This window comes from Lynx rufus, unplaced genomic scaffold, assembly GCF_022079265.1.
Source record: "Lynx rufus isolate CCGP_SWC_20201006 ecotype Redwood Valley unplaced genomic scaffold, mLynRuf1.p SCAF_15, whole genome shotgun sequence".
In the NCBI taxonomy this organism is placed as follows: Eukaryota; Metazoa; Chordata; class Mammalia; order Carnivora; family Felidae; genus Lynx; species Lynx rufus.
The window spans coordinates 57,266,105-57,281,815 of NW_025814829.1; the positions used below are offsets into that span (position 1 = coordinate 57,266,105).

At 44.6% G+C, this 15,711-nt stretch overlaps 1 protein-coding gene across 4 annotated transcripts in view; it reads right to left on the reverse strand.

The window, feature by feature from the left end:
• AKT3 (AKT serine/threonine kinase 3) overlaps positions 1 to 15,711 on the reverse strand; it is a 309,235-nt gene that overhangs the window by 5,764 nt on the left and 287,760 nt on the right. For all 4 annotated transcript variants that reach the window (XM_047077095.1, XM_047077092.1, XM_047077093.1 and 1 more), the window contains one exon: positions 4,851 to 4,953. In XM_047077095.1, the coding sequence (XP_046933051.1) occupies positions 4,851 to 4,953 (103 nt within the window). The remainder of the gene's footprint in view (positions 1 to 4,850; positions 4,954 to 15,711) is intronic.

Genomic DNA, 15,711 nt, shown 5'->3' on the forward strand with positions numbered 1-15,711 from the left:
CAACTCCCCAGTCTGCATCAGAATCTCCAGTCCGAGGAACAATCCATCGCCCAATTTTCTTAGGGTTTAACAACTGTAATTATATGGCATTACAAGCTACTAGATCTCAAAGAAATCCTCTTTCCCTGTATAAGGGAAGGCAGAGGACCATTCATGGGTAGAATGCAAGATGACACATTCCCAAATCTGTTCAATTAACACCAGTGAGAACAATCTGGCACGTGACCACAGCTGTTTGCAGGGAAGGAACATTTTGTCTAACTGCTGATTTGTTCTGAAAAGTAACTCCATTCTGCCTCATAAAAGCAAGGTGGCAAGTGGGGAGACAACTGTCACGTATCACGGAGGCTTTGGGAACAAAACCTCCATGTGTTAGCCGCTGGACAGCCACGGCCATCCCAGCACCACCACTCAAAGCTGCAAGAAAAGATCAAGTGAAATGTAATCAAGCTTGGGGTTTCACCAGATCTCCTTTGATTTGGCCTCCTACGAGAATCCGGGATGCACCCGGGGGACATCCAGGTAAAGACTGGCTGCTGTGGCCCTCCCTCCACCAGGCACCCCCTGGCCTCAGGTGGCCCTCACTCCCTCTGCAGAGTCAGGAAACCAGACGCCCAGTCAGACGCAGGACTCTGCTGGACTCAGGTTTCTCGGTTCCGATACCCGAAACAGCCACACGTTCATAGGTCGATTCTGAGGTCCACCTTGGAAGGTACTACAGTGTGTGGGCCTCCTGCTGACCCCGGTCTCACACTAGAAACACACTTCATACCCTTTCAATCAGCGAGTCACTGGGCGGATACAGTGTTCCCCACGTCTAAAATGACACGGATGCCGTTAGTGACAAAATGCTCTGTCACGACATTCCATTCTGCTGACCAAGAAGCTGAGACGCCAGGTTCAGATTATATTCTAGAAACTGTGCTGGGTCCCCCTCATTTTCTAAGTTCTAGAAATCAAGCCTCAGAGGGTGTGTTAACGACACGCTCTCAGCACGACCAGTGCCATGTGAGTCTGGAGTGTGGGGTGAGGCTGCAAGTTGAATCCCGGAGACATCTGGGCCTTGACCGCCAGGGCTTCGAAATCAAGTCAGTATGAAGAAAGGACTGATGGCCAGGACAGCACCTGCCACAGCGCCTGAGGTTTAACTTACTCGTAGTCCTGGATTCGGGAGCTGGTCTGTGGGGTCCCTTCCACTCCCTGCATCATATTTTGGCCTCCCAAAGATTCATGCCCACTCTTCTGCTGGGCGTTTACTGTTCTGGGCCTGTCACCACACTCCAAGCATGCATCACAGGACACAGATCACTACAGACCGGTTTGTGTGGCACTTCAATAAAATCAAAGCTACGGCCATTCAAAGCTGCACAACTCAGGTGCTTTTCCCAAAGAGATGGCTTCTCAGGTACACAGCAGGGGAAAGTCGGGGCCCCGGGGACATTAGCCAGCCCTGCATCCCCTTTCCCAGAGAGTGCAGTGACTCGCCCCTTTCCAGGGACGGGGTGGCAGAGTCAGGACGTGAACAGGGGCACCCCCACCCCCAGTCTCTTCTCATCCTTTACGGTTCCCTTTGCCTTGCGTTTCAGGCTCACCAGGCTCATCCTTGCTGGGACTGGACTCCCACCTTTGGAAGCAAAATATGTCCTCGGGGCTTTGCGTTTACAGACTGTCCCTATTTCTGTGACTTCCAAGACCACATACCTAGTTGTCTAAAAGAGTCCACAAATTCCAAAGCTCTCTTTACCAGAGAAAACGGTCTCGAAGAGGTGGTGGCTGACACAGAGACACGTTGGGACCTCACCTTCTAGGTTGCTGTGGGTATGACGTGGGGCGGCGAGAAGAAGCACAAAATCCTGGGCGCGGGTGGAGGCCATCGGTATGATCCAGTATGATCTCTGGAAAGAGCTGGCCACCTTCCGGCCGGGAGCCTACCCTGCCTCCCACCATAATGCTTATTCATCATTTAGTTCCCTACTATGACGGTATCATTATCAATGAGTTTCTTTATGTTTGTGATTGATTTATATATTTGGGTGCTTTCACGTTTGGAGCATAAACGTTTACAACTGTTAGGTTTTCTTGGCGGACAGACCACATAATTATGATATAATGCCCTTCTTCATCTCTTGTTACAGTCTTTATTTTAAAATCTAGATTGTCTGATATAAGTATGGCTACTCCAGCTTTCTTTTGGCGACCATTAGCACGATACATGGTTCTCCATCCCCTTATTTTCAGGTGTCTTTAGGTCTAAAATGGGTCTCCTGTAAACAGCACAGAGATGGATCTTGTTTTCTTATCCTATGTCTTTTGATTGGAACTAGTTTAGCCCAGTGACGCTTAGAGTGAAAGATATGAATTTATTGCCATTATGTTGCCTGTAGACTTCATTCATTTAATATAGGTTTACTGAGCACTGACACTGGGCCAAGTGCCCAGCTGGCAGCTGAGGCCAGCAGTGAATAAGAAACCAGGTCGTTCTTCTCAGGGTTACTGCTTTCTAGTTGGACATATAGACAGTAAACAAAGGAATAAACACATTAACTGGAAGACCATCAGCAACCGTCAACGTACAGCATCAAGGGGGGCAGGAGACGGTGTCCAACATGCTGCACCGTTCTTTAGATGGGAGGTTGAAGAAGGCTCTCTGACAAAGTGACCTTTAAGCTGAGATGTGAGGACGAGTGAGAGCTGTTCATGCACACGTCGAGGGAAAGAGCACCACAGGCAGGACAACGCTTAGCACACCAGTGCTGAGGCACGGTAAGACACAGTGAGGCACGGCGTGCTCCAGGGGTGGCTGAACGCAGGGACGGGGGGCAAGATGGAGCAGGAGAAGGCCGGGATCAGACAGGCCTGTGGGAGCCAGTGGGATCAGTCGGATTTAGAGTACAGATTTAGGGAGCCACCGGAGGGTTGTGGGCAAGGGCAGGATGCGGTCTGATCACAGGTGACAGCATATCCAAATCATGAGGTCTAGCAAACGTTCTATGGTGGAAAGTGCTCACGGGCCCACCCACCACCTCACTGGTGCTGCCCGGCATTTCAGACGAGTGGATTGCCTGCCACGGTCCACTCTGGGGCCAGTGGAATCGGTGCCACGGCCTGTGCCCACCATTCTGCTCACGCGGGCCCTGAGCTACCTGCCCATGACTGCACAGGGTGTCCAACATGGTCTTCAACTCTTACCATTGTAAGATCAAGACAGAATGGAAGCCCGTCGTCCCACTGGGGATATACCCTGAGAAGCACTTCAACATACTAATCTTTCACAACGTGGCCTGGGCCCCGGCAAGGCTGCTGACACTGACTGAGGGACTCGGGCAGCTCAATTTCTCTTTGGGTTGCAATTTCTTCCCTATAAGTTAAGAGGTTCTTAACTTGCAGCAAATCTTAAGAAAGAAAAGCACACTCATGCGTACCATACGTAATTATATTTTTCACTTCAGGGTGTGTTCACAGCCCCTTGTTGTCAGGCCCCGGGCTCGGGGCTGGAAACCCCAGACCATCAGGTGGCCACGTCCGCTGCTGGAAGAACACCGCGCCTCAACCTTCCCGCTCGCGGACCCTCACTGTGAACAAGCACTTCCGCTACCCTGCCTTTCGCAAAGGAAAGAGGGGGGAAGAACAGTGGGAAGGGACCTAAAGGGAAGAGAAGGAGAGAAAACTACCACAAAGGGATTGTGAGCCAAGAGACGTGTGACTGGAAGAGATCTGGCTTTTCAAGCCTGCCCCTCACGCTCAATTTTATCCTCGCTGCTGAGCTAATGACGACAGACACACAGTCCTTTGTCGGCATGAGAGTGTCTTGTCTGGAAGTTTTATCTGGTACCTTTCTTTCCTTGAAAGCCCACGTGTTTGGGATATTGATCGAAGAGTGTGCACATACTAGTGTTTGCGGAATGATCTTACGTGGTGCATGAATGTTCAGTTTTAACACACGTGTAATTCACTTCACATGTATCAAAAAGTTACTAGCAAACAAAATTATGTCTTTACAGATATTAGTGCTTAAGACAAAGCTAAATAAAAACAGAGTGATTCCATTTAGAGTAATTTAGAACTATTAAGAATGCAGGAAATCAGAATTAGCGCGATTCTGAGGGTGGTCTGGGAGTGAGTCGGGGACGCACAGCAGGGTCTACCTCAGAATCCTCTCAGCGGATGGCAAGAGCGCGTTAGAATAGTAAGCAAGGGCTAAGTCGTCTATAATTTAGTCTGTAATTCCCAGGCTGCAATTTTTCTTTATGTAATTTTTCTGGCTCCCAAAAACGTTTCTCTCAGCTACTGTCTTCGGTATTTCCACTTCAGAACTCCATGCTCTTTTATGAGAGAAACAGAAAGAATGCACTCAAGCAGGGAAGGGACAGAGAGAGAGAGAGAGAGAGAGAGAAAGGAATCCCCCCAAGCAGACTCCTCACTGTCAGTATAAAGCCCAATGCGGGGCTCGAACTCAGGAACTGCGAGATCATGACCTGAGCTAAAATCAAGAGTTGGAGCCCCAAGGACTCCACATTCTTAAGTGGAATGGAGTAAGTCACTGTGGAATTTGATCTTGAAAATATCCGATAAGAAAATATCAGGGGCCCCTGGGTGGCTGAGCTGGTTAAGCATCCAACTTCAGCTCGGGTCATGATCTCACGGTTCATGGATTCGAGCCCCATGTAGGGCTCTGTGCTGACAGCTCAGCCTAGATCCTGCTTCGGATTCTGTATCTCCCTCTCTGTCTGCCCCTCCCCTGCTCACACTCTGTCTCTCTCAAAAATAAACATTAAAAAAAATTTTTTTTTCAAAAAGTGGCTGTTTTCTTCAATTATAGTCAAACATTTTCAACTATTAGGTTTACTTACATTTTTCAGGTGGTGTTATTGTAATAGTCTGAGCTGTAAATTCTTCATCAAAATATCTGGTATCTGTCTCAGATGTTACTTGAGGCTTAAAAGGAGGTACAAGCTGCAAGAAGAAAGAACAAGACTCCTGTTAACAGATTGCAATTTAGGAAAATTAATTTCTAGGATAAAACTAGGGAGCAAATAATGAAGTGAACAGTGCCAGAGAGACCACACTCTGAGTCACTGTGTACGGGAGACGTGGAGTTCGGCTTCCCAGTCAACAGTCGGGAGCACAGAACAGGAGGTACTTGGTTGTTCTGTATAAAATTGGAGGGATTGTGTGAAATAGAACACATGAACACCAAAGAACAGGGTGCAAAGAGGATACTGAAAAGTCCTAGTTATTCCCCCAGTAACAAACATGCACACAAACCATACAGATGTAAAGCCCTGTAACAAAATGCAGGCTCTACCCAGTGCAGCAGAAGCACGACCTGCCCTCAGTTCTCTCCCTGGCGCCTGGCCCACCAGGCTGTGTCATTAAGAACACAACCTAGTGACAGTTATTCCGGGTCACCGGGTGCTGCCCCTGTACTTGGCACAGAACGACACCTGCTTACTTCAGATGGGCGTTACCTCCTGCCCCTGCCCTGGGACGGGGGTCTTGGGAGCCCCTGAAGTTAGGTGCAAACGTTGCGTCCCTAGGTTGCATCAGATCCTTGTTGGGGACAGTGACCCAAGAGAGGGTCAAGAGTGATCACTCTAGGAACTGACAGAGCTGGATTCTTCTGCCTCAGACCTGCAGCAGGTGTGGCACTGGGGAAGCCTGGGGCTGCTGAAGGTCACAGAAGCCACAGAAGCCCGAACCTCTGTGACCTCCACTGGCTGGGGTGTGACTCCTGCTTGTCAGGGCTCTGGCCTTGAAGGAGAGTCTACAGATTTCTTGTTCACACAGGGAGTCCCGACCCAGGACCTGGAGTCAGAGTACACGCTCTCACGAGTACCATTCAGAATACGAGATCCTGCTTTTATTGTTTTTATTTTTTTAAGGTTTATTTTTATTTATTTTGAGAGAGAGAGAGAAACAGAGGGGGGGAGGGAATGGGGAAGGGGCAGAGAGAGAATCCAAAGCAGGCTCTGCCCCCATCAGTGCAGAGCCGGATGTGGGGCTCAAACTCACAAACCTCAAGATCATGACCTGAGTCAAAGTCAGACGCTTACCCGACTGAGCCACCCAGGCACCCCAGGAGACACTGCTTTTATAATAAAATTCCCGTGTGTACCGAAAAACAGGAAACAGAGTGATAGAAATCAGTATGTTTTATACAAATTTTACGAAACACACAACTGGCTTTAACTCAGTGCATTTTCCCACTCTTACTGTCATCAAATTTATGTTAAATAGGCAAAAATCTTTAAATTATTCTCTAGACAGACTATGTTTTAAAACACCAGGGGCTGAGCAGAATTAAAAGCACATTTTCAGAATGAAGGACCACACCTGTTTATGGCCCATGTAACAGAGCATTTTTAATTTCTTTTCTTCTTATCATTCCTTCTCTTTGCCCCCAGTGCACAGCCCCAGTTATTAGCAAGCACTTTCGGGGGGACAGACCTAATCCAGGTTCCACTCGTCACTGGCAGTGGCTTCGGAACAGCAGCCTGGTTTTCCTCCCACAGCCTTGATCTCATCTGGGCCAAGCTCCTCTGTCACATGCACCCTGCTCTGTGATGCTCCCCAGGCCACGCGAGCACTCGCTCCACTGACGGAAGTCTTCCCTCTTCCTCTCAGACTCAAGGGCGTTCTTACACACACGGGAACAGCAAAGGTGATCGGGATCAGAGAACTTGGGGCTTTCCTCTTTGAAGAAGGAGGGGTCACTGCCTCTACCTGCAGACAACTGGAGACTGGGGCTCTGGTTGAGTCACCATTTTACAAATGCTCAAAAAATGGTTCCTCCACGTCCTTCCAAGCAAAAATTCGCCACAAGAAACTCTTCTTGGCAGAGGTGGGTTTCCGGGCATGTGCCGTCGGCTTTGCTAACCTCTGCCCACCCTTCCCAGCGGCCCCCTCTGAGGGCAAAGACTGACCTGCCAGTTGGGGGAAAAGCTGCCAGCCTTTCAGGTGAGAGCCAGAATGGTCACTCAAACGAGATCTGAAAACAGTTTTCAAAGGTCACGGGAGGCTTAAGCTCGTCTCTGCTCAGATGTCCCAATGCTACAAAGGCTTACCTGGCCTCCTCTCCCAGGTGGCCGCCCTCCCGTCCCCTTCTATCCTCACACTGCTTCATTTTCCTCCAAATGGTGTTTCAGCATCTGACTCAATACACCTACGCACACACATGCAAAACAGACTTACATTTGTTTACCGTCACTGCCATTCCACCTTCTCCCAACAAAACAGAAGCTCCGTGAGGGTGAGGGCTGACTGACACACAATAAACTGTACGTATCAGGAGTGTACGAAGTGACATGTTTTGACACGTGTACTCACCCAAGAAACTATGACCAAAATCAAGATGGAGAAACGTTTGTTTTCTCACGAGCCCGTTGTGAGCTCTCTCTCCCTCCTCCATCCCTGCAGGCAATGACTGACACGCTTTCTGCCATGATTGATTTGTTTGTATTTTCAGGACTTGTATGTAAATGGAATCGTATAGCATGTATCCTTTCTCTGATTTTTTTCAGTTAGCACCATTATTTTGACGTCCGTCTATGTGACTTCATGTGTCAACAGCTCATCCACTGCATGGCTGGGTGACGTTCCGTCATACAGGTGTACCGCCATCTGTTTACCCATCACCTGTCAGTGGACATCTGGGTTGCTTCCAGTTTGGGGCTATTACAGATAAAGCTGCTAGGACTCTTGAGGTCCAAGTCTTTGTACAGAGATGAGATTTCATTCATTTTGGACAAATACCAAAGAGTGGAATGGCTGGGTCACATGCTAGATGTACATTTAACTGTTTAAGAAACTGCCAAACTGTTTTCGCAAAGCGGTCGCTTCATGTTATGTTACTACCACCAGTGGATCAAAGTTCCACTATGTTCTTGCCAGTACTGATTTGGTTGGTCTCTTCAGTAAAAGACATTTGGATGTGTGGTGGTATTTCACTATGGTTTTAATGTATTTATTTCCCTAATGAATAATCGTATTTTTCATGAATTTGTAACTTCTTTGGTGAAGCGTCTGTTTAATATTTGCCCCACTCCCCTTTTTGTCATGAAATGCAGAGTTTTTTTTTTTTTTTACACACAATCTGCGTGTATGTCTTTAATCAGATTTACGATTTGCATATATTCTTCCAGTTTGTGACTTTTCCTGTCATTCTCTTAACAGTACCTCCTGAAGAACACACATTCCTAATGATGCTGTCTGATTTGTCAGTTTTTCTTTGTGGATCACACACCACTCTCATCTACGAAGTCTCTGTGTAACTTAACACTGCAAAGGTTTTCTCCTGTATATTCTTCTAGAAGGCTCTACCTTTAGGACTATGATCTGTTTTGAGTTAATTTTGTATATGCTGCAAATTCTTTTTAAAAAAAGTATGTATGTGCATTTTACCATCACAATTTGTTGGACTGAGTGATCTTTGCACGTCTATTCCAGGTCAATTAACCAGTTATGCACGGGTCTAGATTTCTAGATTCTCTGTGGGCAAATAAAGATGTTATCTGTCCAGAACAAACTGTCCTGATTCCTGTAACTTAGTAAGTCTTGAAGCTGGGCAATGTAAGCTTTCCAACTTTCTTTTTTGTCAAAATTGTTCTGGCTATTCTAAGTCCTTGGCATTCCAGATGAATTTTAGAATCAACCTAACAATTTCTACAAAACAGCTTGCTAGCATATTGATTAGGATTGTGTTGAATTCATGTATTAATTTTGAGAGAACTATCATCTTAAAAATACTGAGTCTTCTAAATCATGAATGCATTAGACGTCTCCCCTGCTGTATGTTGTCTTTAATTTCCTTACAATATTTTTTACTTTGCAGTATGAAGGGCTTTCATCTTTGTCAGAAGTATCCCTAAGTACTTCATATTTCTGTTGCAGTCATAAGTGACATTAATTTCCATTTTGGATTGTCCGTTGCTGCTGTATACATTTAGTTATTTTTGTATTGTGCAATCTTTTGTATATTTAGCTTGTATCAAACAACTAATGAGTTAAACTTTAGTAGTTTTTTTTATAGATTCCATCTGATTTCCTATATAGGTAATAGTGTTGTCCCTGAATAAGACAGACTTCCTTATTTCTTTCCAATCTGAATGCATTTTATTTCTTTTTCTTTACTTCTTTTCCTGCCCTGGCCAGAAACTCCAGTACAATGTTGAACAGAGTGAACATCTTCACTTTGTGAAAACCACTCAGGCTTTCCCCACTAGGATATTAGTGATAAGTTTTCCTTAGATGTCCTTTATGAGAGCAGAGAAGTTTCCAGTTCCTGGTTTACTGGGAGCATTTTTGTTGGTTTGCTTTGTGTTTAAATCAGATGGATGTTGGATTTTCTCGAATGCTTTTTTTTCCTACATCCAGTGAGATAACCATGTGTATTTCTTAGTTATTGTTAATATGGTAAATTTTAGTAGTTGGTTTTTAAATATTAAACCAACTCTGTATTTCTAGTATAAATCCCATTTGGTGATGATGTGCTATTCTTGTATGTATTGCTGGATTTGATTTGCTAAAATTACATTAAGTATTTTTATATATAATTTCATTAAGGAAATTGTTCTATAGCTTTCTTTTTTTGTATTACCTTTGCCTGCATTTGGTATCAGGTTAAGCTAAACTACTAGAATGAACTGGGAAATACTGCCTTATTGCTCCAGAAAATTGAAGATTTGTGTAGAATTGATACTATTCCTCATGTAAATGTTTGGGAGAATTCACTGGTGAAACCAAATGGTTTGGGAGTCTTTTGTGGGAAGAATTTTACCTACAAATGTAATTTCTTTAACAGGTACAAGGCTATTCATGATATCTATTTCTTCTTGGTAATTTGTGTCTTTCAAGGGATTTGTCCATTTCAGCAAAACTGTTGGTTTTATGGACATGAAGATTTTCATACTATTTCCTGTTATCCATTTAATACCCATAAAGTCTATAGTGAAGCCACCCCTCTCATTCATGATATTCATAACTTGTCTTCCTGCTTTTCCGTTCAGTTTGGTTAGAAATTTATCAATTTTGTTAATCTTCTCAAAGAACCACTTTTCCTTTCATTGATTTTATTTTTTTTATTTTATTTTTTTTATTTCACTGACTGCTGCCCCAATCTTTATAATTTCCTTTCTTCTGTGTAATGGAGTTTAATTTGTTCTTTTTTTCTAGTTTCTTAAGGTGGAAGATAAGGTCACTGATCTTGGACCTTTCTTCCTTTCAAATGTAGTCCTTCAGTGCTACAAATTTCCCTTGAGGTATTATGTTAGCTATCCCATAGCAGAACAAGCTTTGTTTTCATTTTTAGTCTGTTCAAAATCCTTTCTAATTTCCCTTTTGATTTCTTTGTTTGACCCACAGATTATTGAAAATTGTGCTGAGTTTCCAAATCCTTGAGGATTTTCCACGTATCTCTGTTTTGATTTGTTTTTATTCTTTTCATGCTTTAAAACTATTTGAATCCTTTAAGATTTATAGAGTTGTTCTGCTCAATGGCAAACGATCTATGTGATCTTGAGGAGAATGAATATTGTTCTGTTGTCGGATGGGGTTCTGTGTCAGTTAGATTAAGTTGGTGGATGGGATTGCTAAACTCTTTCACAACCTAACGATTTTCTCTCTGCTGCTTGTTATCAATTATTTGAAAACAGGCACTGACATGCCCAACTATAATGTGGATTTACTTGTTTTTTCTTTCAGTTCTATTAATTTTTGTTTTATGTATTTTAAGTTTTGTTATTAGATGCAAAAATAATTAAGGTTTTTTACATCCTCTTGATGAACTGATCCCTATATTCTGATGAAACAATCCTCCTCATCTCCGATACCACTGCCTTGAAATCTTCTTCATAGGATACTGATACAGCCACTCTAGTTCTTCATTAGTATAAGCATGGTACATGGTTTCCCATCCTTTTATCTTTATCCATTTGTAATTTACATTTAGATGGGTTTCTTGTAGGCAGCATATAGGTGATTCTTGCTTTTTGTCCAATCTGACAATCTCTTTTAATTGTGGCATTTAGATCATCTGCCCTCAGCGTGACTACTGACATGGTTGAGATTAAATCTACCATCTTGCTAGTTGTTTCATACTTGTCTCATCTGGGACTTGGTTTTGCAGTGATGCCACACCCCCAGTTCCCAGAACAGCGCTTGCCACTTAGTGGCACGAGTAAACGAACACATCATTCAATCTTGGGGCTGGAGGGAGCTGTCAGAGAGCATGCAGTCTACCCTTGTAGAAACGAGGAGATTGAAGCACACTTAGTAAAATGACTTGCTGAAGATGACACAAGTAACAACCAGAGCAGCAAACCCTCCGTCTCCCGATCCCAAGCTCTCTCTACTGCGGCGCCTGGAGAGACACGGCATGAAAATGCCTTTGCCTTTGACTGCTTCTCTGGACGTCAGTCAAAGTCAAGACATTCGTGCTGGGAGCATATTTCCTCCCCCTCAACTCACACACAGTAGCAGAAGAGGACCCAGTAAAATAGAAACATCCACACAGGGAAGCGAGAACCCTATAGGGAAAGGGATGAGAGAGAACATGCAAAGAACCACCACAGGTCCCAACAGAGGTGCTACCACGCAAATCTGGGGACACCAAGCCGCGGTTTCCTCAGAGCCCCAGGGCAGATGTTCACTCTAAACCACTGAACACATTTCAAATGTTTAATTCTTCTGGGCTAAATTGTGCCCCCTCCCCCACATCCAGATGTTGGGAGTCCTAATCCCCGGGGACCGTGCTGGGAGAGATGGCCTTTCAAGAGATGACTCCATTAGAACAAGGTGTCAGTGTGGGCCTTAGTCCAACCTGACAGGTGTCCTTGTAGGAAGAGGAAATGTGGACATGCGCACAGACTCCAGAGGCACGCACAGGAAGAGGAAAGACCACGTGAGGATGAGCAGGTAAGGTGGCCATTCACAAGCCAAGGAAAGAGGCTTCAGAAGAAAGCAACCAACCCTGCCAGTCTCCTGATCTTGGACGTCCAGCCCCCAGAACTTCAGGAAAACCAATTTCCATGAAGTCACCCAGTCCATGGTACTTTGTCATAGCAGTCCTAGCAGATGACCACATCCCATTTTATTTTTGCCTTTAAACCAGTATCATCTTAATTTTCCCTCCCCCACTCAGGACACAGTTCTCAAAACACTCCTGTGTCAGCTGCAAACTCTCATTTAGGAACGTGAAAGTACAGGCCAAGTCCAGAAACACTCAACTCTACACCTCAGCTACCTACTTGATGGATGGCCGCAGTGTCATGAACTGCAAACTTGACCTGTTCTCCCAGCAAACGTGATAAACCTAGGACATATCTTTCTTTGAAAGCTAGTCTGTTTTCAGGATACGTAGTTCCGGACAATGTAAACATGAAGATCACAGTGCTGGCTTCTGGACTTTGCTTCCAGTTTACTGCAAAGGCATCATCAGGGTGCATTTACTTGTCCAGCCTCAAGACCACAGAGAGGCAGCAATGCTGCAGCCCCTAACTACTCCCACACTACTCCTCTACCAGAGTTACAAGTTACCAAGTCATGCTATCATCTGCAATGTTTCTAAAGCACTGTGTAGGTTTTCGGCATAAATGAAAGAACAGAGAGAAAACATGTCCCTGAACTTATTATAATAAGTCACAGTCCCCACTCCTGGTGTGGCTGGAATGACAGCAGGGGAGTACAGACACCACGGTCTCTTAGGGTCAGTGTCCTCTACTCTTCCCCAGCAACCAATCAATTGTTACCATCCACTTTCTGTGCTCTTCCTTCTGTCTTCAGTGTAGGTGCTCTAGAAATACAAAGCAGGGCTTGAAGATTGCAGGAAAAATGGATATACAGTGACTAGGGAACCCTAATTGTCATCCTATTTGAATACTATGGTTATGTCCACCACTCTGATGTGGATCAAAAAAGACTGAACACAGATACTAGCAACAAAAACTGCCAACACTTTGGGGCACCTGAGAGACTCAGTCGGTTGGGCATCTGGCTCTTGGTTTTGGCTGAGGCCAGGATCTCACAGTTTGGGGGATCAGGCCCCACATCGGGCTCTGCACTGACAGCACAGAGCCTGCTTGGGATTCTCTCTCTCCCTCTCTCCCTGCCCCTCTCCCACTGAGGCATGTGCTCTCTCTCTCTCTCAAAATAAATAAATAAATAAATAACATTAAAAAAAAAAAAACATGAAGTGGAGGACAATTAAAAAAAAAAAAAACGCTAACACTACTGAATGCTTAGATATGCCACAGACAATAATCTAAGGCTGTAATTCTATCTCTTTAAAACAATTCAAGAGAGTAACTAAGCTTAGGTAGGTTTATTTAATCTCTGTTGTCCTAAAAGACTGGTTTTATGCTGTGTGTGTATGTGAATGTGCACACACCCAGGAGAAGTGGGAATATGGAAAAGAGGAATTTATTTCTAACAAAACTAATAAATCTTTGGCAAACTTTACTTAACTACATCATCTGCTAAGCTTTACAATACCAACGAATATTTCTTGACAGGTGACCAGAAACTCAAATAACTCATTAAATAATGAGAAGACAGAGTTGGAGATGGGCACAGCAGCTTCAAGTGGGGACAGTGAAAGACGGGGAGCCCCACGTTCTGTGTCTAGTGCGCCCACGTCTCTGGCTGACTCCCGAACCGCGCTTGCACAGGGCAGACTCCAAGTCCCCAGGGAAGTCTAAATAAGCCAACCTAAAATTCTGACGCTCCCTGTGGAGGACACAGACGTTGCCGTTTCAGTTCGGCCATGACAAACTGCCTACAAATACAAAAACTCAAAATTCTTTGCTGTAATCTAACAGGATTCAGAGGCACTACTGTGTGTCAGTCACAGTGTCCAGGACATAGTCCAGACTGACGCCACGTCAAAAGAAACAGGGGAAGACGACACACCCACCACAAAGAGACGATCAGGGAGACGGATGTGAACAAGGCCTGGACTCTGTTGGCAGATGTGAATTTTCAAGCAGATTTTACAACTATGCTCAATGATAAAATATGTTCCTAATGAATAAAGAGATGGAGAAGTGGAAACTATTAAAAAAATGGAATCAAATGGAAAATCTAAAACAGAAAAATATGACCTCTGAAATAAGAAATACACTGTGTGGGCTTAGAGCAACTTAAAGATTTGAGGAAGGTCGGTAACCTGGAAGATTTATCAATAGAAATTATTCAGTCTGCAGAGCACAGGAAGAAATTAGAAAAAAATGAACACAATTTCAAAGACCAATGGGATAATGTCAAAGGGCGAAATGTATGTGTAATTGGAATTATAAAAGGAGAGGAGACAGTAAGACAAAATATATATTTCTAGGAATAATGGCTAAAATTCTTCCACTGTTAGTGAAAGGTTCAGAAAGCTCAGAGAACTCCACGTAGAATAAATACAAAGGAACCCTCACCTACACACATTATCATCTGAAATCCAAAGTCTGTCAGTCAGGGTTCGAGCAGAGAAGCAGAAACACGTGTGTGTGTGTGTGTGTGTGTGTGTGTGTGTGTCCATGAGAGAGAGAGAAAGACTGAGGGAGAAAGAGAAGGACAGAGAGGGACAGAGGAAGAAGAGGGAGGACGAGAAGGAAGGAGGATGGGCCAGAGGGAGAGAGCTGGTCATGCAGTCTCTGTGAGGCTGCTATCTTCACGCTCAAGGACATGTGGAGCTTGGCATCCGTAGGGCAGGGGGAGGTAGGGGAGGACGCGTGTAAAGCAGGGAGAAGAACACAGCGAAACCCAGAAGCAGGAACTGGAGCCCACAGGACAGACTGAAACCCACGCAAGCTGGGGACCTGCAATGGCAACACACACGCTGGCCCAGCAGTGGGAAAGCTAACTGGTTTGCAGGGGAACAGGGAACAGAGGCAGGCGAGGTGAGCAAACAGACCAGCAACAACTTTAGGAGCTACAAGTCCCTGCTGCTTCACTTCTGCCCCCCGCACCCCGAATCTCACAGGAGAGTCTCATACGACAAAAGGAATTCTGGAAAATGTAGCTTGGCCTAGTCAGACTGATTTGTTCTGAAGCCATCACACAAACGAAAATACCTTGCAAGCAGCCGGTGAGATGTGACACATAATTTACAAGGCAACAGGTAACTGAATAAGCACTCACAAAACTACCAACTCACAATTTTATATCCAGTGAAAATATCCTGAGCGTGAAGGCAAAATAAAGACATCATCAGATAAAAGAAAACAAATTCCTTGCCAGCCAACTTGCACTAGAAGAAATGGGGGAAGTTCCTTCGGCTGAGGGGGAATGTACCAGAAAGGAACCTGGGTCTCCAAAGAGGAATGAAGAGATACGGGCGCTCATTCTGCATTTAGACGATGGTGACCATGACCGCGAGTACACCGACACCCGCTCACGTGTACACATTACGGGTGAATCACAGCTCAGTAAAACAAATTACTTTCTAATTTTAAAAGAAGAATGAAGAGCATTTGAAGTGGTAAACATGTAAAAAAAAAGAAAATACTAAAGTTCTAACTTCGCAACTGGACAGAGATGAAGGGTAATGTTCAAGAGGGAACACGGACGTTTCCTGAAGGAACCAGAGAGTTACAATCGATATGGAAAATCTGCACAGGCCCCTCCAGAAGAGGTCTTACTTCATGCAGGCCTCGCTCTGTTCCTCACACTAAGTACCATATAAATTACTCATTTAAACAGCTGCCATTTCACTGAAATGAGTATCAAAGA